Source organism: Vipera ursinii (assembly GCF_947247035.1).
Source record: "Vipera ursinii genome assembly, chromosome: 10".
Lineage (NCBI taxonomy): Eukaryota > Metazoa > Chordata > Lepidosauria > Squamata > Viperidae > Vipera > Vipera ursinii.
Window position 1 is genome coordinate 16,616,905 of NC_139520.1, and position 24,768 is coordinate 16,641,672.

General features: G+C 42.7%; 2 protein-coding genes across 2 annotated transcripts; one reads left to right on the forward strand and one right to left on the reverse strand.

Annotated features, from left to right (window-relative positions):
• Positions 1-303: 303 nt before the first annotated feature.
• Positions 304-4,680, forward strand: LOC310644983 (histamine H3 receptor-like; the record flags this gene model as incomplete). Its single annotated transcript, XM_083370340.1, has 3 exons — positions 304-573; positions 2,337-2,503; positions 3,796-4,680. Exons 1-3 carry the CDS (start codon positions 312-314, stop codon positions 4,678-4,680), a joined length of 1,314 nt encoding a protein of 437 aa, XP_083226466.1. The 5' UTR covers positions 304-311.
• A 1,431-nt stretch (positions 4,681-6,111) lies between these two features.
• On the reverse strand, positions 6,112-24,487 carry VPS35 (VPS35 retromer complex component). Its single transcript, XM_083370468.1, has 17 exons — positions 24,410-24,487; positions 21,449-21,547; positions 20,780-20,876; positions 20,296-20,419; positions 18,965-19,147; positions 17,699-17,912; positions 17,431-17,514; positions 16,821-16,930; positions 14,768-14,864; positions 13,634-13,782; positions 13,177-13,384; positions 12,339-12,494; positions 11,783-11,905; positions 10,862-11,041; positions 9,223-9,462; positions 8,448-8,591; positions 6,112-7,182 (listed from the first exon to the last, which is right to left on the reverse strand). The coding sequence occupies exons 1-17, from the start codon at positions 24,410-24,412 to the stop codon at positions 7,003-7,005; spliced, it is 2,391 nt and encodes a 796-aa protein (XP_083226594.1). The 5' UTR covers positions 24,413-24,487; the 3' UTR covers positions 6,112-7,002.
• Positions 24,488-24,768: the final 281 nt, after the last annotated feature.

The window sequence follows — 24,768 nt, forward strand, 5'->3', positions numbered from 1 at the left end:
AATGGTTATTATCCGCCTTGCCTTTGTGTGTTTTTTTCTTTCTTTCTGATGCTCCCTTTTATTCTGTCTTTTGTCCCTTCTGCTAATTTTCTGTCCTCTGCTTCTAGGAACACCATCCAATTTATATGCTCAGGCAGCCTGCATCTTCACCTTTTCTCCAACAATTGATATCCCATGCTAAGGAATGAATCTATGCATGAATAACCGCAGTAATAACAACTACCAGTTGTTCTGACTTTCCAGCCTGTTATTTACCGTCACAGTAATACAACAATTAATGCTAATGTGTTTTGTCTCTTCATCCTGCAGCTATGTCTGAGGGAACTCAACTGGGACTGAATTTGTCTACCTATGTGGGCAATGGATGTGTGACTGCTGCAGAACATCACTTTCAGAACCATGGACAGTTCTCAGCCCCCACCACTATCCTGCTCGCGATCCTCATGGGACTCCTAGTGTTGGTCATTGTCTTGGGCAACGCGTTGGTCATCTTGGCATTTGTGGTGGATAAAAGCCTACGGACCCAGGGGAACTTCTTCTTCCTGAACTTGGCCCTGGCAGATTTTTTAGTGGGTGAGTGAAGCCTCTGGGAAATGAGCCAAGCCAGGGGAAGGTAAAAGATGTGTGGTGTGTGTGTGTGTGTGTGTGTGTCCAGGGTAAGTTGGATAGTTGGTTTCTCTCTAAGAGCTCAAAGCACCACTGAGAGCAAGGAAAAAAGTCTTCCTTCATTATACCCCAAGAGAAAGGATTGTATGAGGTAGATTGAACTGAGTAATAGACAGAGTTCACACTTCTTGGTGTTTACTTAACCAGATGGTGTTGACTAATACAACAGCATTTAGCAGTAGCATTTAGGCTTAACATACCGACCCATAGCACTTTACAGTACTCTCTGGGTAGTTTACAGTGTCAAAACATTATTTGCATATTGCCCCTAGCAGTCTGGGTCTTCATTTCACCAACCTTGGAAGGATGGAAGGTTGAGTCAACCTTGAGCCCTGTCAGGATTGAACTCCAGGCTGTGGGCAGAATTTGCTTGCAGTACTGCATTTTAATCACTGTGCCACTGATGTGCAGTGGTTTGGCTGGGTTGGGTTTACATAGGACTCCAAACCAAATTCCAAGTTGTGATGAGTTTTTGAAATTAACAGAACTAGGATGAAAGAGAACACGATCCAAACTCTCAGTGGCAATGATAAAAGCTGACGGGCTGGCCTTGAGTCAGTCATTGCACAGGTTGGTTGTGATGATACTTTGCGATGATCCAATAGGTTTACACTGATTACTGAATTAACCCATTTGTGGATTCACACAATACAATGAACTGTGAACCAAGCCAACATGAGCTGGGTTTACACAGCACATTAAGCCACAAAATAATTAACCAGGCTTCCCACTAAACCAAACTTAACAAGGCTGTGTGGACACAACCCCTGGGTTTGTGATTTGGTTAAATGTGTTCTGTGTGCAAAGTCCCTGTGGAAGAGAGATCAGTGCAAGCTGCCTTGTGTTCTTCGGAGGAAAGTCTCAGTATATATATATATAAAGACTGTGTAAAAATGAATAAATGTGGCAGGGAAGGCAAAATCAAAGATTTTGGAATGCGAAGAATAACTGCAGTGAAGACAATGTGTAGTTCTATTGACATGGCAACTGCAGAGTTTTATCATTTTTTGGCTGTTTGTATTCATTTTTCTAAAAAGGAATTTACTTCACAGGGATAGTATGTGCACAAAGAAAAGGAAAAGGCATTGTTACTCGTGGGCTACAAATGAGAATTTAGTTAATATCATAGTGGCAAAACTCCTAGCTTAGATACAATGGCATTAATTTTTCTTCCTCTCAGTTAAGGAATGAAAGGTGGCTTTTCATGTGGAATCTAAAGGGGAGAAGGGGGCAGCTACAATTCCCAACTGCTCTCCGGCATCCATTTAAACCTAGAGTCCCCAAACCAGGCAAACTGAACTTATTTACATTTGAAAGGAGGAATTTAAGAGGTAGAATTTGCTCATTAGAGAGTGGAGACAAAAAACATATCCATTGCATCTCTTGAAAACCTGGATTGCATGCCTTTGACTGGGAGATTTCAGCGCACTCTTTTTAACATTTAAAATAAGGGAGGGAGGGAGGGAGGGAGGGACATTCCTTTCCAACTCTTCATTTCTATGAAATAATGCCCGATTTCAGACCGATATGTGACCGTACCATTTCAAATGTCCAGTGTGTGAAAGGCTGAGGGTGTGGGGGAATCACTGCTTGTTGTTAAAGTTGCTTACAATTTGGCCTCAGCTGACGGCTGTCTCACCAACCTTGTTTCCTTTGGTCTGTGCTCCCAGGTGGATTTTGCATTCCCCTTTACATCCCATATATACTGACCGATGAATGGAAATTTGGAAAAGGCCTGTGTAAGCTCTGGTTAGTGGTCGATTACCTAGTCTGCACAGCCTCTGGATTCAACATTGCCTTGATCAGTTTTGACCGATTCATCTCTGTAACAAGGGCGGTAAGAAACATTGCTTTCTATGGGCTTCTGATTTATCTCCAGCCCCTGGCAACTTCTCAGAATTCAAGTGCCACCTGCTTCAACTCTAGGAACGTGACACAAAGCCACCCATTCATCTGGGCAACCAACCAATTGCAACTAAATAAGTCAAACTGCGATAAAATGTAATGCTTGCCCGGAGCCTTGCTTTAGCTAACTGATGGCTTCTAGATATTTAGAAAACATTACCGTGAGCTAACAACTAGTTACCTATATTTTAGCCTTAGCAGGTTGAAAGGACTTGTTCCTTCTCCCAACATTTTCTTACTCATTGTCTTTCTGACATCATCAAACAGTTCTTCTCCTATAAGTGACCCATGACATGGCAACCACGGTCTTTTCCTTCTTGAAGCATAAAACAATATTCTGAAACCCCAACACCAATTTCAAGAAGACCAATCCATGCTGGCTAGGGAATTCTGGGAGTTGGAAGTCCACAAGTCTGAAAAGTTGCCAAGGTTTGAGGACCTCTACACTAGTCAAAACTTTGCTCAACATCACACTAAAGGGAAACATTGAACTTGTACACACATGAAGTCATAGTGTTATCTATTTAACAATGGCTTTCTAAATCAACTCCAACTCCACAGATACATGCAACACCGTCAGCATAAGACACTTAGCATGGTCTCAAAAACTGCAGTAAGATGTCAACAGGCAAACCACGTTCTGTTGGTATTCACATATCACACTAAAGAAATCCACACATGTAGATTTCATGGCTTGACTTCCTAAATTGTGGGGAACTAGAGCTATGCAAATCATTTTTACTGTAGCATGCGGTGGAAAAAATGGCAATTGTGCTTTATTCAACAGGTGTGGCAAAGCAAAGCATAGCTTGCTATATAGTATGTGAACCAGATCTACAACTTGGCATGATAGTCCAGATCAGGAGAAGGTTTAACTGTGAAAGTCCAAGAGTGAAAACCTGTGGATGGCCATCAACTATAGAAATAGCTGTTCCTTTAAAACAAGCTTTTAATAATAATCAAATTTCTACCCCTATTATAGAATCTGATCAGGGTGAGCCTGAGGGAGGGGTCAAACATATCATAAGTCTCATGTCCCTTTGCGCCCACAAGAAATCTAAGTCCACCCTGAATTCTGTTAACTCTTTTATCTACTGCCAATTTGCCTTGACTGTTAGTAGTTCAGATAGTTGTAGAGAACATTAGTATACAATAAACCTATATATTCATTTGAACTGCCTGGACTCCTGATTTCCTGGGCGTGACAACTACTTTTTCTTCTAGGTGAGCTACAGAGTTCAGAAAGGGATGACCAAAACCACAGTGGTGAAGATGGTTACTGTGTGGGTAGTAGCATTTCTCCTTTATGGCCCAGCCATTATCAGCTGGGAGTACATAGCCCAACAAAGCATCATCCCTGAGAACAAGTGTTACGCCGAGTTCCACTACAACTGGTACTTCCTCATGATTGCCTCCACCATTGAGTTCTTCACACCATTCATCAGTGTCACCTACTTCAACTTAAGCATCTATTTCAACATTCGCAAGCGGACACAGGTCGGAAGTGAGAGCTCCTCAGCAGCCCAAAAGGACTGTGAACTTTTTTGCTGCAGGAAGAAACGAGAACATGCCATAGTTTTCACAAAAGGAGGGGACAAAAGGAATGAAAAGTTGAGCAGCTTCACCCCTAGCAAGGCTGCTGTGGGGAGGCTCAGCATCCATAACCTCCAGACACACTCAGTAGAGCTTAACATCAATCAAGACTTTCCACCTTGGCAGGTAGACATTCAGACTAAATCACCATGGTGTGGTGGTGCCTACAAAGCTCTAGAGAACATATCCATCACCACACGGAAAGCAGAGGTGGCCAATACCGCAGCTAGCCGGTTTAGGCTTTCCAGAGATAAGAAAATAGCCAAATCTTTAGCCATTGTTGTCTGCATCTTTGCTGTATGTTGGGCACCCTACACCCTTCTAATGATCATCAGAGCTGGTTGTCACGGGAGATGCATCCACAATGATCTCTATGAAGTATCATTTTGGCTCCTGTGGTTGAATTCAGCTATTAATCCCATACTATATCCTTTGTGCCACATCAGTTTCAGGAAAGCTTTTTATAAATTGCTCTGCCCAGCCAAGGCAAAAATCCACCCCAATATTTTTACGTGAGAGAGAACATTGAAGAGATGTTTCTGCCTAGATACCTTTGACATAGAACCACTCAGCATGAACTTATCCTCCAAGTACGAAAGAAAAATTTAAATGTTCCTATTCCGAGAGAATGGAGAAAGCTCAATCTAGATTTTAGAAAATGCAAGAATTTACAGTACTTTGCAGCGCTTATGTATGCAAATGAGGACTAATTTATTCTCTGGTGCCTAAGCTCAGCACGCTTTGAAAATTCCCAACCGAATCCTTCTTAAGAAATAATGTAATTCTGATAAAGCAATTTAACTAGAGGACATTGTATGCTTGTTTTGAAGTAACTGCAATTTTTTTTAAAAAAAAAGCCAGTTTCTTTTTGCTTGTGTTTTTGTACTGATGTGGTTTTTTTTTTTTTTTGAAGAATTACTTGTTCACTTTATATTGCAGAAAACACAGTGCAACGGAGCATCTCCCACTAGATGTTCTAGTTTGTGGGTGGACCTTGCTCATGTGCAGTGGTGCTTTCCCAAGGATTACTCAGTTCTTAAGGAATTATTCCAACTCCACTTGGCAAAATGCCACCCACAAGCAAAATTAAAGCTCATCTCCATTTCAAGGCCATTGAGCCAGCACTGTCCAAAGACATTTCTGCCAGCATGACATCACGGAACCCTGTTAAAGGTAAAGGTTCCCCCGCACATGCATGCTAGTCGTTTCCGAATCTAGGGGCCAGTGCTCATCTCCGTTTCAAAGCCGAAGAGTCAGCGCTTGTCCGAGGACGTCTCTGTGATCATGTGGCCAGCATGAACAGATGCCAAAGGCGCACGGAACGCTGTCACCTTCCCACCATAGTGGTCCCTATTTTTCTACTTGCATTTTGTACGTGCTTTCGAACTGCTAGGTTGGCAGAAGCTGGGACGAGTAACAGGCGCTCACTCTGTTATGCGGCACTCGGGATTTGACCCGCCAAACTGCCGACCTTCTGATCGACAAGTTCAGCGTGCTAACCCACTGAGCCACCACGTCCCTGGAACCCTGTTACCTTCCCACTAAAGTGGTACCTATTTATCGACTTACATTTGCACGCTTTCAAAGTGCTAGGTTGACAGGAGCTGAGGCGAGGATGGGAACTCGCGCAGTTGCCTGGAGCTTGAATCTTGAACCTGGCTGCTGGCTTTCCAGCCTACGAGCCCAGTGTCTTCCCTGCTGACCTACCGCACTGCCCTACTCATAAGCAAACCTGCTGCAAAAGTTGGGTCCAAAAGTAAGATGGATTTCATCAGGCAATTTCAAGGCAACACACCAAGACGTAACTTACTGAAGGCATAGCTTCACACATGGGAAATCAGCCACGGTTGCTATGCCAGCACTCTTAATACGGTCATGAAATTGCAGTGTCTTTTTAAAAAGAGCTAGAATTATTATTAAATGCAACTGGAAAGAGTGGAGGCCATACTCATTAATAGCAACTTTATTGTTATACTGGCACAAATTAAGGATACAGATTGCATTTTCCCCTAATTTGACAGTACTGAAGGTTATATACTCTATAGACCACCATTTGTTTTGAATTTTCTCACTATTATCTTGATAAATATGCCCTGTGCACTATACTGAACCCTCACTGTATGTCACTGAGTCCCCATATGCAAAATATAACTTTCTTGGTTTAATTTTCCTTTTTTTTAAAAGAACGGTGCTTTATAACTCCAAATACATGCATGAAGGTATTCTGGGGAGAAGGGATGGGTGGGGGAGGAAATCTGACAGAACTCTGACAAATATGAAAAAAAAGGAGAAAGTGGAATCTGGCCGACAAGAAAATGAAACGATGTTATTTTTAAAAAAATAGTCCACAGCCTTAGTAACACTTGCAAATGGAAAGGTGGATTAGAGATTATATGGCTTTTGGGCGAAGATGTGAGGGCAGAAGAGAGAAAAATCAGAACACGAGGGAGGAGGGGAAGAGAGGTACACGCCACGTGGATTTTTAGAAGAATGGATTCAGTCATGCTAATTTATCTATTGGCCTGCTAGTCCCTATCTTGGAAATTCTGACAGGAATATTTAAATCCCAAATGCTTGGAAGAAGCAGCCTGGAACGTATTTGCACATTCACACACATTCTCTCTCTCTCTCTCTCTCACACACACACACACACACACACAAAGAAGAAGTGTAAGCCGAAAGCCTATCTTGGCACTCCCAAAAGGCACAAAAGTCTATGATCTCTAAGACAAGAAGAATGACGAGAACAACAAAATGCCGTGTGTGTTGTACATGGAAAGACAGAGGACAAGGGCCTACAGAATGGGACCAGGGTGAGCAGGTGGGGTTGTCTTTTGTTTAAATGATCAGCCCTTCATAGATTGGCCCCTCGGATTCGGGCGATTCCCTCCTCAAGCGCAAATGCTCCAGCGTGTTCTGAAAATGTTTGTTGATCTGTTCTGTCTCCTCGGTCGATTCGAGATTAGGAAGGTCTTCCCGGATTTTTTGAATGAGCTGATTCAACACCTGAATTGTCACCTATGTTTAAAAAAGAGAAGGGTGTCAAACAGACAGGGTTTACACATTGCATGTTCTGGTTCGCTGCAAGACCACCCTGACCTGGCCGGACAACATCTCCCAGCATCCTTCCTTTCTTGTCCAGACTGACAGGGACTGCTGGGAGTTGTTGCTGAGCGACAACTGAAAAAAAAAAGAGGCAAATCATACGGTCACAGCTAAATACAGGACTGCAGCCCTCGAAACTAGAGGTTAGCAGAATTTTTCAGTGCCCGCTCACCCGACAGTCAATCCGATATCAGATTTTAGCCATTTAATTGAGGAAAGCAGAGAAGACCTCAAGATGGTTCTGAAGATTCAATAAAATAATGCACCTGAGGTGCATAATGATGGTCCATCACTTTGTAACTTGCTTAATCTCAAATCTCTAGTTCGCTAACTCAAAAGTCTCCTTTTTCAACTTCACATGTGCACTGCATATTCAGAGCACTCCAATGGTGGAAAAGCTGTTGGGAAATGAGATGGCCACCCTGTGCTTCCCAGTGCTCTGCAGAGAAATAAAGGGCCACAGACTAAGTGTAACATGTAGTCTGACCTCTGTCAGACAAGGCTGCGCCGTTGATAACTGGGCTTCAGACAAAGAAGGGATAGTGCTAAAGGAAACTCCTAATCTGAATTTATCATCTGTCCAGCACCCTTACATTGTTAAGAGATAATTAGAGATTTAACTACAGCTAGTCCTCAACTTACAACCATAATTGAGCCCAATTTTTTTGTTGTTAATTGAGACATTTGTTAAGTGAGTTTTGCTCCATTTTACATTTCAGGCCATATTTGTTAAGCGAATCACTGCAGTTAAGTTAGTAACCTGGTTGTTAAATGAATCTGGCTCCCCCACTGCTTCTCAGAAGATCGCATGACCCCGGGACAGTGCAACCGTCATAAATCCGAGTCACTTGCCAAGCATCTGAATTCTGATCGTGACCATGGGAATGCTACAAGGGTGGTGAGCGTGACAAACGGTCATAAGTCGCTTCTTTCAGTGCTGTTGTAATTTTCAATGGTCACTAAATGAACTGTTGTAAGCCGAGGACTGCCTGTAATTTTAATGGAAGTCAAAAGATTGCCTCCTTTTGTTGTTGGATGGAGGGGGGGGAGAAGAACTGTCCTTCTTTTTGGTCTCACTAAAGTTTCTATTCTGATGGAAACTTTGAAGAGATTCTTGTAAAAAATATTCAGGGTGGTTTTGCATATCTGCACAAGACACAAAAAGTGCTGCTCCTTACCGCCTCGTTCTCTTTTTCATAAAAGTAGATATATCTGTTTAAAATTTCTATGAAGAGCTGAACTTGCAGGGAGGGATCCATGCATTGGTTGGCTATCTTCAGCGCCTTTTTCAAGCATTCCATGACCCTCTTACCTCCGTGGAGCTAAGCAACATGACCGGGAAAAAGAAGGCATTAGTACTCCCCACCTCAACAGACTCATACAATGATTCTCCACAAACGTAAACTGCATGGCTAACGTATTTATTTAGCTGATTTGGGAAGGATGAAGGAATTCACAAAAAAATCCAAAGAAAGTGTAGCGGATGCGCACCTCACTATACACCGATTCCGGTCGATTTGGAATCTGTATTCCTTCCAGAACCCTGCCAATATACGGCAAGGCCGAATTTCTCCTTAACCCAGACATCAATCCCATTATACAGGTCTTTCCAAATTTGGCAACATTAAGACATGTGGACTTCTAGTTCTGGAATTCCCCAGCCAGCATCCCCTCCAAAGTAGTCCAGGCCAGGAAATCAAAACCAAGAAACAAATTCTAGCTTCATTGTGAGAATACGGCAGCAGCAGAACGTTTCAAGTCTGAAAGCACTTCCTCCTCCCCTGAATTTACTTTCCAAAGAACTAGGGGGGGGGTCCTTGCTAGGATGCTTTTTCCACCCCAATTCCTTCCGTGGACGAGTTCTTATCTCGTGTCTAGGCTGCAGCTGCTTCCCGCCGTCTCTGTTATTCCTCGCAGCTCATTCTAGAGGCCCCTTTCCCAAGCTGGCCTTACCTCTTCCCCATTCTTGTCTGTGTTCCGGCCAGACCAGAAGAGATGGGCGCAGGTGCTCACGGCACGGCACTGATCCGGCTTCTTCAGCAATTTGGAAGCGGCCAGCGCGCACTGAGTTCTCAAGGGCTCGTGGTTCTCCTCGCCAAAGCACTTCATCCGTTCAAACGTCCCAATTATCAGCGTGATTGCAGCCAGCTGGGCTTTTGAGTCACTAATTTCATCTTCATAGAGAGAAAATGCCTGATTCAGACAAGAAACATGGGCAGAGGAAATAGGAAAGAGAGAGAGAGACAGAGACAAAGAGAGACAGAGACAAAGAGAGACAGAGAAAGGAGAAGCATTATGCACTATGTTCTTATTTGCTTTTCTCAGCTCGCCTTTTGAAAGTTAACAAACAAGTATTTCAGCAACCAGTGGAAATCATCTTAAGCACTTTCCACAAGGTACAGAACTACTAAAGATCACCATTCCCAACCAACTGGGGCTACTCGGGAGAAGTACGCTGAGAAACAACTAGGCCTAGATGACTTTTCTACTTGCTATTTGAATTCTTCCTCCCCAAATAAAACGGGAAACAGAGATCACGAGCTGGTGACACCTTGCATGCAGACTGTGTCGTGCTTGATCCTCGCCATCTGAATTAAAGGTTCTCCGTGTAAACCCTGTAGAGACTCATGTTCAAGTTTTTGTGGGATGTGGGCACCAAATCTTTAGGTCATGGTTTCTTTTGCCAGGAGTTGCTGAAAAAATCAGTTATCAAGCACATTCACAGGTTTCTACTGGTGCCCACTGCTTAAGAACTGCCCTGTTCAGCATCCATTTGGAAGTTAGGACAATGCTGCAAAAGTAACTTTATGACCAGTCCTCGCACTTACAACCACTGCATCATCCCACAGTCACATGATCACCATTTCCTCACTTCACAGCTGACTTCGGACAAGCAGAGTTAATGGAGAAGCAGGGCAGTAGAATCACATGTTGTGGTCACATGTTGTTTTAACAACCAGACTGCTTAGTGACGGAGTCGCTTGTCCCAGTGGTGGTTATTCAGCGAGGACTGCCTGTACACACGGTGAACCATGGGATACGAACCATACTTGCTAGCTTCACACAACAGGCCAAACCAAAATCAAGCCAATGACATTCAGGGGTTGCGCAATCAGTAAAACAGAGGCCTTTAATTTTAATTTTATCTTAACTTCTCTATTTATTGTATGTTATTGTTGTTAGCCGCCCTGAGTCCTTCGGGAGATAGGGCAGCATATAAGTCCCATTAATTAATTAATTAATTAATTAATTAATTAATTAATTAATAAAAACATAGGCCTAGATTTTGTCTTACATGTTCCAACCTCTCCTTTACCGTAGCAGAAATGTTTTGCTCCCGTTTCCAAGCTGGAAATACACTCACTATGAAATTATAACTCTCGCTCATGTCCCCTGCTTTCAGAAATGTTTTTTTTTTTTTTTAGCAGCTTGAATTCTGATTTTAAGTTATTCTAGTAATACCTTTATCTGAAACGGCTGTAATGTTTGTGTTTTTGCCATTCTCTCGACGACATTCAGAAAGGTATCAAGGAAAAAGGAAGGAGGGGTTAGGGTGCCTCAAAAAAAAGGAAAAAGGTCTTCTCCACTTCACCTGAGACATGAATTCATAGGCCACTGTCTCGTGGTTTTCAAAGCCAATTTCTCCGGCGGCTAAAGCTCCTTGGAGGAAGAGGCGGAGGGGAAGTTCCGCCAACTCCGCTTTAATCAAAGCGCTGATGGTCTGGTGAGCAAAAGTGAAGATCTTCTGGCATTTCTTTTCCCATTTGTCATCCTTGAGGGGGGGGGGGGGAAGGAAGCAAAGCAGGAAGAAATCACCCCAGACTGGAAAGAACAAAATTTACATGCTTCTATTTAAAACTCTGTATCAAATTCTACCTAGATCTGCAGCCTAAAGAAATGGGGGCGAGTACACACAAAACAAATAATCCTTTTTCCCCAATGTACAGTTTAAGATTTCAGACTATCCAGTTCAGTCTGACCCAAGTAAAAGTTTGGAACAGTGTTTGCCAACCCTAACTTTAACATGGGTGGACTTCAACTCCCAGAATTTCCAGCTAACTTTAACATGGGTGGACTTCAACTCCCAGAATTCCCCAGCCAGCCATGCTGGCTGGGGAATTCTGGGAGTTAGAGTCCACATATGTTAAAGTTGACAAGATTGGCAAACAATGGCTTAAGAGTTTACTTTCACCCATTTATTCCATATTGCACCAAATTTGAGGACGTGGATTTAATTTATCCCCTTTCACTGGTCAATGGGGAAGCCAGATTCACTTTACAACCATGTTGCTAACTTCACAAATGCAATGATTCCCTTAACAACTCTGGCAAGAAAGGTCATAAAATGGGGGGGGGGGGAACTCACTTAACAAATGTCTGAGTTAGCAACAGAAATTTTGGGATCAATTGTGGTCGTACGTCGAGGACTATCTGTATTCTGCAATTGTCAGTCGATCCCTTTTCGCTTAAGCAGCCATCGAAATAAAACACACCACACGACAGATCCACTCACCACTTTCGCATTCTCCTTATAGCGAAATGCAAGCTGATACGCAGCAAACACCAACGGCGGCAACGTGAAGCGGATGCGCTGGTTCCCACCAGCACCAAAGTGTTTCCGCGCTGTGTTCAAAATCTAAAATAGGCAAGAGTTCCCATGCTGAAATATGCTCTGAATATCACGAGAGACATATCACAAAGAAACAGCCTAACTCATAAACCAGCATGGTCACAATAAGTGTGGACCAAATTAGCCAAGAGTTCCCCTGAGGTAAGATGGGCAGCCAATAAATCAGGGAGGGAGTGGGAGAGTGGGGGGGAGGAGGGGGGGAGAGGGAGAGGGAGAGACTGCCTAGAACTTTCCTAGAGTCCATATAGAAAGCTGGGACAGCCAAGCGATAAATAATTCTGATCTACTGAATTTTGTTCTGGCTACCTCAAAATTGCTTCCTTTTGGCATGCTGGATCCCAACTTCCTTGACTAACCCAATGCCCAGAGATGAAGGAAAGGGAATGGATTTGGTTCAGTTATGGAAGGAAGATCCAAGTGCCTCGGAAGGCTGCCATACCAGATACTGCTGATTGGGATCTTCTGAACGAAGCAGGTGGATAAACCTGCCTACAAGACCCTGTTCGTCAGCCATGTCTTCAGGGTCTGGATCTTCGGCTGGCTGGTCTGGCTGGTCCTGAATTAGCGTCGATACCAGGTTCATGATGGCATCTACCTAGAAATGGCAAACCACATTCAGGTCATGGAGGGCTCCTAAAGAAAAAGAACGCCAGCTTGGCTTGGAAGTGCTAGTGGGACTGCATTTACCCATTTCAGCACAAGATGGAACTCAAAGGCTACAGTGAAGGGAGGTCTCTGCACATGGAGCCCCTTGCGGAAGGGAAAATAATTTCAAAGTCATGCCAACCACTCCAGAGATTTCAGCTGCAATGAATTCTGGGCAAAAGGCTTTGGAAAGGCAATTTTTAGGGGTCAGAACAACTATTTCAATGAACTCTGTTTTGAACGGCTGTTGTATAGCAATTTGTAAGGACTGTGGTTAGAATGCAGCATTGCAGGCCAACTCTGCCCACTGCCAGGAGTTCGATCCTGACGGAGCTCAACGTTGACTCGGCCTTCCATCCTTCCGAGGTTGGCAAAATGAGGGCCCAGATTGTTTTGGGGCAATAGGCTGACTCTGTAAACCGTGTAGAGAGGGGCTGTAAAGCGCTGTGAGGCGGTATTGAAGTCTTAGGTGCTGTTGCTAATTTGTTTTATTGGTGCTTGTTTTTCAGGGTGCTATTGCCTTCCTTTCTGGGTTCCTTCAAGAAGAGGAGCTGCCCAAGCACAACCACCTTCCCCCCGTTTCCATTCCACTTAATAACACAAAGGAGCACTCGTTCCTGGGATTGCCCTACCTGGTCTTGGGAGACGATTTCTGTGTTGTAATCCAGCACGTTGCTAAGCACATAGCAACTCATGCTCTTTCTGGATTCGTAGTCGAAGTACTCAAACAAAGGGTGGAAATGCTTCAGTTTCAGGACAGTGAGGACGTTGTTGTAGGTATCAACAGGGATCTTCAAGAGTCTCATTAGTTCCTTCGAAACAGCGCTGCTGGTTGCAATGCTGAAAGGACAAGCAAGAGCGGGGGGGGGGTCAATGGGGGGGGCTCCAGTGCTTTCGCTTCTTAGTTTACAGGGAGTGTCTTTCAGACAAGACAGAACTGGCAGAAATCAATCTCCATCACACCAATTCTGTCACAGACCAGGTAAAGGCACTTCATTTGAAGTGTCAGATGGTGGCAGGAATTTATTTCGTTTCTCCATCCAGGAGAGATTTTTTTTACACAAGGCCAAGAAATTTGCATCAACTTACTGCTCCAGGTTAAGCTTGTTGAAAATCTCCACCGTTGTCTCCAATACTTTGTCCACATAGTCAACACGATCTGGGTAACACTTCATCGCCAAGTTAATGAGCGAGACTTGTAATGACACTACATCCTCGGAAGGCATATCTTGTCTAGACTGAAGTTTGGATGGTCCACAAGGGAGTCAAAAGAAGCATATTTGGGAATTAGAGGTAACAGAAAGGATATTTCTATCTGTTAACATCACAGTTTATTTTTATATCCATGACCAAACTCAAGTAGTCACTCATCCAGACCTGAACCAGTCAAAGAAGCACTTAATTTTAGCTAGATTGGGTTTCTAGGAGGTTTAACTTTGCTCTTATTTTACAGTGGAGGAAAATGTTTTCTTTGCGTACAAAACATCTCACGTTCAAACCTTAACGTTTACAAGCGTGATTCGGAAAAACTCTAGCCTAAAATCCTGAGATTGCCAATCTGCAACGCTCACAGTACTGAGATAAGCTAATTTTCTATGTTGTAATAGGTCAAGGCTTTAGCAGTGCACAATTTTGCCAAGGAAGATATACTCAATTAAAATTCAAATCCCAGGCAACTTGAAATTTTTATACTTCTTGAGAACCTCTTGATTGCAGAGGTGATGAAAATAATAAGCAGTTTCTGAATGCAGCTCTTTGTCAGCATACAAATTTGCAGCAAAAATTGAATATTTATGTGCCTCTCTAACAGATTCTTAAGACAATCAAATCACCGTGGTCTTCCTTTAAATTTATACGCCAGAAGTAGAAAAAGCACCAAGAGAAATATTCAATACATTAAGTAACCAGTATAGTTAAAGACTTTCACCACAAAGATATGTCCCTTTTAATACCCTGCATTTCTGCACTGAAAAAAATATGAACCAAACTGTTACAGCCTATACTTCCCCATTTGTCTAGCGATTAAGGCAACATGAAGTTCTTTTTATTTTTTGGCACTCTATGCCAGCCTTTTGTACTACTTTCCATGGGCTCTAACACATAATTAAACAATAGTTTTTGTCTTGAATTGGCTGGTGATCGGATTCAAGGATATTAAGTCAAACCCAGCAACCACATTTATTTTTAGCACTGCTAGAGAAAGTGCAATCATTTTGCAGTTACCTGTATGACTGTGGCCACCTGCTGGGAGAAAATGTCGAAGAGTTTAATGTCCGCTGGGATCCCTGGTCCATCCTCTCGGTGGGCAAAGAGGGCGAGTCTAAAGACAGAACAAGATTTATGAGGTGCAGCTTGCAAACATGTCTAACAGGCAATTACGCTGAAGCCGGTCCAAATCAATGTGTTATAGCATTTGATTTCTCTTGGAGAAACAGGGCACATGTCCCCAATCTCCTCACCCATCAGATCTATATCCTGCTCTTCTCCCATCATGGAATTTAGGTTGGCATGCATGAAATCCCTCCCTGGTTAAACACGCTTCATCAGATCACACCATCACCCTCACAGCCCTTAGCAACAGTCAGAGAGTAAACCCAAGGAGCCAGACAGAGTGATCATATGAAGACTACCATTCTCTGATAAATGAGCCTTTGATCCAAATTGGCTTCCGTTAACATGACTGCTAATTCCACCTTCTCCTTGCCACTCCCTACCCCAAATATCTGCTCCCAAATCTCTTCCAAAAGCTGGGAAAGCAATTAGGAAAGTCAAATTAGTAAGGATTATTTTTCTGGAAATCACAGATGGAAGAGCTTTTCACTAGCAGATGGATACCACCAGATAAGAAATAAACATGAGTTGGGCGGGAGAGAGGAGGAGGGGGGGGGGTTGGTCCTAATCATCAAAAGTTAGACAAATTTATAATTCAAGGATTCTGTTTGAAGGCAATTTGACTGAATCTCCGCATCAAATCCTTTGCAAATGACAGTTTGGATCAAATCATCAAATGCCCTTTGAATCAAAAGGACAATTCAGAAAAGCCTTTGGACACATCTCTGAAGTAATTTCACAGTCCAAGCTGATGAAGCGAATCACAGCCAATTTGCACGCCCACAATAATCGGTCTGACCATAGTATAAAATAGTTACACAAAGGGGGAAACCCTATTAGCACCCACATCTTTCATTATTTAATGCTGAGAAAGTATGTCAAAGTAACAGCGGGGAAAAGGATAAAAAAATATGGCTTGCTCCATATAAAAAAGCTTTGAAGACTAACCCAAAACTACATTTCAGATAAATCTTCTATTCAATGCTCCCTGCAAAAAAAAAAAAAGAAAAAAAAGGGGGGGGGACTTTAAGCTCACTCCAGAAAGCTGATTTGCATACATCTCTCATACAGACAGCAAACAACTAGCTTCTGCAAATGTTTACTTTAAAATGTACATTCGTAAACATGCATATACCAAGTATTATAAATACTGTATTATAAATATTGTAGTTTTCCAAACATATCCCGGCATAAATTGCTATTTGAAAAGAAAAACAGTATCACAAGGAAGGTGGGAGGAAAGAAAATGATGGAGATAGAGAACACTTGCTCATACAGTTCCAAAAATATGGCGAAAGAACTGCCCGTGCCTAAAAATCTATAGGAAAGGACTTAATTGGAATCCAATACAAATCAGCATCAAATCAAGCCTTTGTATTTCACACCAAAGCTCCACATATCTACCTTAATCATGTTACTAATCCTCATGGATCACAGCCTGCATCCTTGAGAATATCCTTGTCTGTTCATTTTTTTGGGCAATTAGCTGCTTCCAATTTCAAATGCTCAATTCCCCCCCCCCAAAAAAAAATGCATCGTTTGCTTCTTTGCAATAAGGTAATATGAAACATAATTGAAACTGGTCCAAAGTAGTTTTGAGGTCTCTATTTCAAGCATGGGACACTTCACGATGTAACGCTTTTCAAATTTACATTTTGTATTTACTAATCCATCTTTTCCTTCTATATACTGTATAACTATAAACAATATCACTTCTTCTGTTTAACCTCTATTTTTTTTCAGTTTTCCCACCCAAATTAAAACGTTTGTCTTTTTTTTATAAATCAGTCTTAACTTCTATCTAATCATATACTAAACAGGAATATATACAAATGGTTGCATTGAAACATGTCTCCCTGCATACACAAAAATATCATACTTAACTATTCTAAACCTTCTGGATGAGGCCCAACACAGAGTTTATAATGTTTGCTTCATTACGTACCTATCAATTAATGCAATTATAATATTTTTCACATTCACATTTTGGTGTAATTCTGCACATGCTCGAAGGAAAGGATTCAAAGTCTGGAGGTGAAATTCATCTGGGAAAACCTAACACATGAGAGGACAGGATGGAACAATTGGTCAATTATTATTCTAGGTTGTTTAGTAAACACACATTTGATCATTGTGCTAAACCATGACATTGGCCCTATTTCAACTTACCAAGTTGTATAAACTTGTTATTTATATATAATTCCCCAGCTGTCGAGATTGCAGGAGGGTTAAAATAATAAAAATTAAACCTGAACCAACAGATTCCACGTCTCTAAAACCAAATAACCAATGTACATAAAATATGGTAGCCCAGTCATCGTAACGTTTATATGAACATCAAAAATCATACTCCATACACCATGTTATTGTACACAATCCACATTGAAAGGTTTTTGCAAGTTCATTCAGATCTAAAAAAGGCAAACATGTCCATTCTTGGTGCAGATTCTGCTAGCTCAAGAATGGCATTGTGGTCTTGTTATGATTGTCTTTCTTTTCCAGCCTATTGGATCCTCCTTACCAATCTGTCAGTAACCTTCCTTTAAGGTATGTACCTGTATGATGCATTCCATTAAGTATTCTTGAGCTAGCGCATCCCGGCAGTTTACTACTTGCTCCAATATGCCAGGTAAGACAATCTAGAAAAGAGAAAAAAAATGAGACTTAACACAACTGAGCTTTCTACAGCCATTAACATAATACCAAACTCTGGAACGTCTTCCTCACTTAAACGTGCAAGTATTGAGAAATTAAATGTAGTAATTAAGCTAACAGTCGCAGTAAAGGAAGGTGCACTAATTGAGAAGAGAGACATTAACTCACCTGTTTGTATCGCTCTACATTGACACCTTCCAGCTGGCTGAGCCGGACCAAGTTGGTTCCCACCAGGATCCTCAGCTCCTGCCTCTCACGCTCCCTCTTCTCCCGATCTCGACTGTGCCCTTGGTGCTGCATTCGCACCCAGAGCTTATTCATCTCAGCAAAGTTCAAGAGCACAAAATCCATGGAGTCACTGATGTCTCCGGTGGTTTCTTCACTGTGGGCCAACAAAGGGAGTCATGTCAATATGGATTTCAAGGATGTAGATTGGATGTCTTTGAACCAAGGGACAGCATGCATTTTCAACCAGAGAGAGAGAGAGAGATATGTACACTTTTGAGAGCAAGCAACAAACGTTTCATTTTTAATGTGTGCCACTGTGCCCACAGTAAAAGATGACAATAACGGTTATCTAATCTAAAAGGATCGTGAAAATAACTCTCTTTGGGGTAAGATTCGAACCTCAAATTTAATATCGTCTTGGAATTAATCTAGTCCAAGGGTAGGCAACCTTGGCTCTTTTACGACTTGTGGACTTCAATACCCAGAATTTCTGAACCAGCCATGCTGACTCAGGAATTCTGGGAGTTGAAGTCCACAAGTCATAAAAGAGCCAAGGTTGCCTACCCCTGATCTAGTCAGACACCAATTCTGCATTAGGAAGAAAAGTGTGTAATATATTTTTTTCAGGCTGAAGGGCTCTTTGTCCTTTCCATGGAAACAAAACTGCAACCCGAGCTGAGCCACAACTTTTTCACAACTGCAAAGCTACAATTAAGCTGCATCTCAATCAGTTATGAAAGTTAATATACTTTCCCATTGTCTCTTCATGTTACTCCACTCCTGCAAAGCATCGACCACTTAGTTCGCTTGGTGTTTTTTTTATTTTAATGCTCATATTAATCCTACTCACAACTCACACATTTACGATCTATTCATAAGTCCAGCCATTTTGGTTCTTAGAACTATTGTTTTCTTGCAATGGGTTTCAGGATTTCAAAACACCTTATTTCAACCTCGAAAGATTTCCAGACGGCCATTTCAAATTCAAAACAGGATGTTTTGAGTTAAAGATGGTTTGCATTTGAAATATCTTGTAATGCCCAAATTCCAAAGCCACCCCTCTTGCTGACATCCCTCTCTCTTCAGGTGACTTTGTCCCATGCCTTCAAACCGGGCCGCTAGTTTGCCCTATCCGTCCACCACCCAATACAGACGTGTTTCTCACAGATGAAAAGATTAACACATTCAATCTTTCAAAGTTCTTACTCTGTCTGCTCTCCATCATCGGGCAAAATATTCCGGGTGCATTGGAGAAGATAGTTGCGGAGGAACAGGCCCCTTAAAGGATGCTGGACCCCACGACACATTTCCACCAAGTCTTTTAAGATGTCCTTCCGAGATTGAGGGAAAGACTTCACGTAGACCACCCCAACAGTTATTAGTAAATAGCTGAGACATAAGGGAAACAGTATTACCAACTCGCTTACCACAATTAGGCTAGCGTATAAGCAGGCTGCTAATTTCCATTCCAACATTTGATTAAGAGTTTTCTTACTTGCCTATTTATTTTATTAACAGTATTGCCATCTCACCACAATTCAAAGGCTCCTAGCAGTTTACATAAACAATACGGTTAAAATATACACAAGGCAATCTAAAAACGCAACAGTCCTGTGTTAAAAAACTATTGTGCAACATTAAGGAAAACCAGAATATCATAAAAGCAGAAAATAAAAAAGATGGCAATATCAAATCAAGGAAAAGCTTCACAGAACAGCTCAGATTTTAGAAGTTTTTGAAAAATTTGTAAAATAGAGGCCCAGTCTCATCTACAAAGGGAGGCCATTTCACAATGCTGGCACATTCAATTCCCCTGCTTCTAATTTTCCCTTTCTGAAGCATTGGCCATCTAGAATCTGCTAAAAAGGCGGCACATGTGTATTGTTCAATATATTAATATACAATTATTTTCTCATATTTTTTCTTTTTTTTCCATTCCTACTGTAATCACTGATATAAAGAGGGCTGATGTATTACAGCAAAACCCCAGCTTAATGTAGTCTTTTAGACTAAAAGACTGATTGATGATTTCAATATTATCTTCTTTTATTCAAGGATTACAAGGTACTATGCAGGGAACCCTTGGCTTAAGACCGTACTAGAGGCCGCTCATCGCAGTCATAAGTTGTGAAAGTTGTAAAATGGGCCACCCCCGTGACCAACCCAATTTTACAACCTTTTTTGTGGAGGTTATCAAGCAAATCAATGGGCCAGTTTTGCAAAACCACCAAAAAGCATAATCATGTAGTTGTGGGACACAGCAAATGGCCCTAAAGCTGAAGTGGGTGGGGGAATCCTAACTTTGGAACTGGGCTGTAAGTGTTCCTGGAAAGACACAACCTAACTTTGTACAGCTGTTAAGCAACCGGCTAATTTTGGGTTATCTTGTTGGACTAATGTCAACAGGAAGAAGCGGACAGGAACACGTGCTTATAAGCATTTTGTTCAATTCACTAAAGCACAAAAATAAACCCAAAGCCAACCATTGGTGCCAGAATTGAATAACTGACCAGAAGACAACCTCTTAAATGACTTACAGCCGCGGGATGATGTTTCCAGCATACTGAACCAGTTCATAGAGATCAGCCACCTTCCTTCCCTTAGCAAACTCATCTGTCAAGTAAACCTCTAGATAGTGGAGCTCATCAGAGATCGCCATATCTTTTCTTTCCAGTTAAGGATTACAGACTAATGCAACACAGCCTTGATCGTTTTCATTCAATACCAAGGAGAAACCAACCGCTTAGAAACTAAAGGAGATGCGAAGGAAACAATGGAGCTAACATCCGGCCTAATAGGAGAACACGAGAATCACGTTGGACAAAACTGGATTTTGGATCAGAAGAAGAAGCTGCAAATGGAGAAACATGAGCAAGTCACAGATCAAAAGAAGTCACTGGTCTCTTCACATGTGCATGAAGCTCCCACCACGTTTCCCACAACTAGGGTGATATCAACAAGATATTAACAAGCATCATTTATCAGCAAAAAGAGCTCCAGATAACCACTTCAAGAGGATACATAATTCATAATAACTCTTTGGAGACAACATTGAAGTCCTCAGCTCACCAAGCATGTTCGAGGCATGTTTCAGGGCATCCATTAGCTTGTTTTTGTCCTAGCAAAACAATAACAACAATATGTAATTTTCTGTCATGCAATATGCATATTCTCTTGATCAATTAGTGATATATTTTCCAAACAAACCAGAGATCAGGATTATAGCCCTTAAAGGAACAACTGAAAAAGATATTCTGAAGTATCATTGCTACTAAAGCTGCAAACCACTAGAAATATTCAAGTCATTAAAACAATGCTGGAAATGCTTTTATTTTGTGAATGTATAAAATTTCTATCCCAAATTTGGAGGGATAGTTTGGATTCTTGCTGTAGCCAATTTTTTTTTTTACTTAAACATAAGCAGCATTATTGAACATTTTACACTTAAAAAGTTTTGGACGCAGCATGTTTTTAAGTAATAATTGTACAATTGGCATATTTATGAATTATACAGGGCAGCTAAATGTATGTTTGCTGAGAAGAAAAAAAACTTCTTCATTCAATGCAGCTTATGCTCAGAAAGATATACACAAGACTATAAAACTATGAACAGGTTGCTGTTTTAACCAATTCAGAGTTAATCGTTGCGAGGTGAAAGAAAAAAAAGATTTCAAGTCCATCAGTTCTTACCAAGCAACGTTTCATCTGGAAGGACTGCACCTTAACAGCCTGTATGGCTTCATCCAGAAGCTTCTCTTGTTCATCTTGCGGAGACTGCTGTGTAGTTGGCTAGAAAACAAGGAAAGGAATGTTTTCTGATAAGAATTTCAGGCCAGCCTCTGCTACAAGACATGAAGAAATCATGTAGACCACATCATGTTCCTCACTAGCTGCATTAAAATGACAAGTGGGCAACTTGTTCTGTCAGGGACACAACTGGGGTGGAAATACATAAAATATAGTGAACATGAACAGATCTTCAGTTTTCCACGTTCCTGGTTTAGAAGACAGGAATATTCACTTCATTTTAAAGTTGGTTTAAAGTTGCTGTAACTTATTATACAACCTACACTAATTTTGTATTTTTAATACTGGATCTTTAAACAAGACTATGTATCAGTTCTTATTTTAAAAATCCTAAACCTGTTCCCAACAATATTGCTTAAAACTTTATGGTCAAAGGCCAAAAATATAGTAGCAAAAGTACAAGCTGCAGCTTTGATGTTTTTCAAATCTTTATTCTGGTTGTATGCCAGTCAGATCACCTTTAGAGAAACAATATATAAATACCAACAAGAACAAAAACAACACATGAGTATTTTGTGTTGGAGAAGACTTCTGGGAATATCATGGACAACCAAGGAAACAAACAAACAGATCAAATAGATCAACCCAGAGTTTTTACTCAAGCACAAATAACCAGGTTCAAATTATCCTATTTTGGACACATTATGTGAAGACCTCCTAGCTGTTTTGGAGAAGGCTGTAATGCTGGGAAAGGTGAAAGAAAAAAAAGATGACTAGCAGCCAGGCGGGTGGATTCAGTTTGAGAAATGATGGATGCACCACTGGAAGACCAGGTTAAAGGCAGTTCATCACAAGGAATATTGATTTATGTAGTTGTTAAGAGCTGACACCAACTTGGTAGCACATTGATCAATTTTTGTTTTAAGGCAGGGGTCCCCAACTCCCGGTCCGTGGACCAGTACAGGGCCGCAGCATGCCAGCAACCGGTCCACACAAACAAGGAAAGCCCCATCTGTGAGATGCAGGCAGCACACAAAATCACACTCTCTGTGGTCTGTGGAAAACCCTCTCTCCACGGAACCGGTCACTGGGGCCCAAAAGGTTGGGGACCTGTTCTAAAGCATAGTTCAGAAAGTGCTATTCTCTGCAGGTAGTCCTTAACTGACAACCATTCGCTTAGCGACAGTCGAAGTTAAGAGTGCCCTGAAAATAAGTGACTTATGACTGGTCTTCCCACTGATGACTATCGCAGCACTCCCAACAAGCCAAGTCAATGGAGGAAGTTGGATTTGCTTAACAATTGCAGGTCTCATTTAACAACTGCAGTGATCCACTTAATAACTCTGGTTAAAAAAATAAGGTCGTAAACTCGGATGCAATTAACAACTTCCTTGCTTAACAACTGAAATTCCAATCCCCATTTTGATATAAGATGAGGATTACCAGTATGTGCAAACTAAAAAATAATGTAAACATTTATTAAATTTGGATACCTGCCCAACTCCTAGCAGCTCGTGATGGCTATATTGTCTAAAGAAGGATTCCCCAAAGTGTTCAACACAACCCTTCAGGGCAGTTAGTTAAAGTAGCATATGAAATTATATATTAAAAATAAGTTATTAAATTAAATTGTAATAAAGGTTGGGGGAGTGGGGGGTTGGAGAACAATCGGAAACTTGAGGAAGAGGTCAGTGAGCTGTGAATAGTTTGGTCTTCACAGGGGCTGGTCTAAGGCAAACCTAACATGGGTCTATGACCAGGGGTCCTCAGACTTGGCCACTTTAAGACTTGTGGACTTCAACTCCCAGAATTCCCTGGCTGGCTGGGGAATTCTGGGAGTTGAAGTCCACAAGTCTTAAAGTGGCCAAGTCTGAGGACCCCTGGTCTATGACAATTCGCCCCGGCCAACTTGCTGCAGGACAAGAGTTGCACCAACATCAAAGAGACGGTGGAACAGAATCACTGAAGAAAGGCTGCAAAAAGGAGGCTCAGAATGAAACGCAAATGTCAAGAGTTAAAAAGTCATTTTAAATTGATTTCAAGTAGCAAAACAGAAGGGTTAAACCAGGGGTCTTCAAACTCGGCCCTTTTATGACTCATGGACTTCAACTCCCAGAATTCCTCAGCCAGCGTACCTGGCTGAGGAATTCTGGGAGTTGAAGTCCATGAGTCATAAAAGGGCCGAGTTTGAAGACCCCTGGGTTAAACTGTCCCCCAGCGAGGTGTCCCATTCCAGCCCAACGGCTTTTATTCAAAAGACCAGATCCTTTTTGCCCCAACAGCCCAGGGGATCCACCCAACCACATCTCCTGCGCATGCACACACCCCACCCCGCCCCACAGAAACCTCTGGAGAAAAGACCCCCCAAAGCAGCCTCTGCCCAGCCTTACTTCCTCCTCGCCCCCCCACCCCTTCTCTGACTTGGCCCCTCAGCCAGGCCCCCACCCCACTCCCAGGCACCCCCCGGTTTTACACGGGTCTAGGGCTCCACACGTGCACGACCCTTTCCCTCCCCCCCCGGCCCCCTCCCAGGCAGCCAGGGACTGAGTCGGCCTTCCCTCCGCCCGGCAGGAAGCCTAGACTGCCCTTCCCACCCTACTGGCTGGCGATGATGGGAGCCCCAGTCCCACCCACCCCCTCGGAGGCGGGGAGGGGGGAGAGCGCGGAATCCCCCCCTCCCGTGCAGCGTCATCGTTAACGGGGGGGAGGGGGGACATTTCCCTTTTTTTTCCCTCATGAGGAGAAGGAAAGGCGCCGCTGAGGCAAGAGCGGCCGCAGCGGGAAGGCCCGCAGCCCTCCCCGCTCGGGAGCCGAGACCCCCGGACATGTCGTCCCGGCCCGGCCGGACAAAGCGGGGGCGGCTTTTCTTCAGCGGTCGCCCCCCACCCGCTTCCCTCCACTCACCATGGTGGCGCCTCCTTCCCTCGCCGGCCTGCCTGCCTGCTCAGCGCCTCGGTTCCCCTCACGTCATGTGACCCCCGCCAGCGCCCTCCCCCTCTCCCCTCCTAGGGGCGTCTCCGCCTGCCACTCTTTCCCTCGCCTTCTCTCATTGGTCGGACGCCGAGCTGAGCCGACGGACGCGGCGCAGAACCAATCGGAATCCGGAAAGGCCGCTTCCTTTTTTTTTTCTTTTTGTCCCGCTCCCCCCTCCCCACTCCGGATTTCGATTCCCCGCCCTTTCCTTTTTGTTTTTTCTCGCGTCATAGGAAAAGAAGGAGGCGTCGGGGAAAGGCACGGGCGTTCGAAAGGGGCGTGGCCAAGGG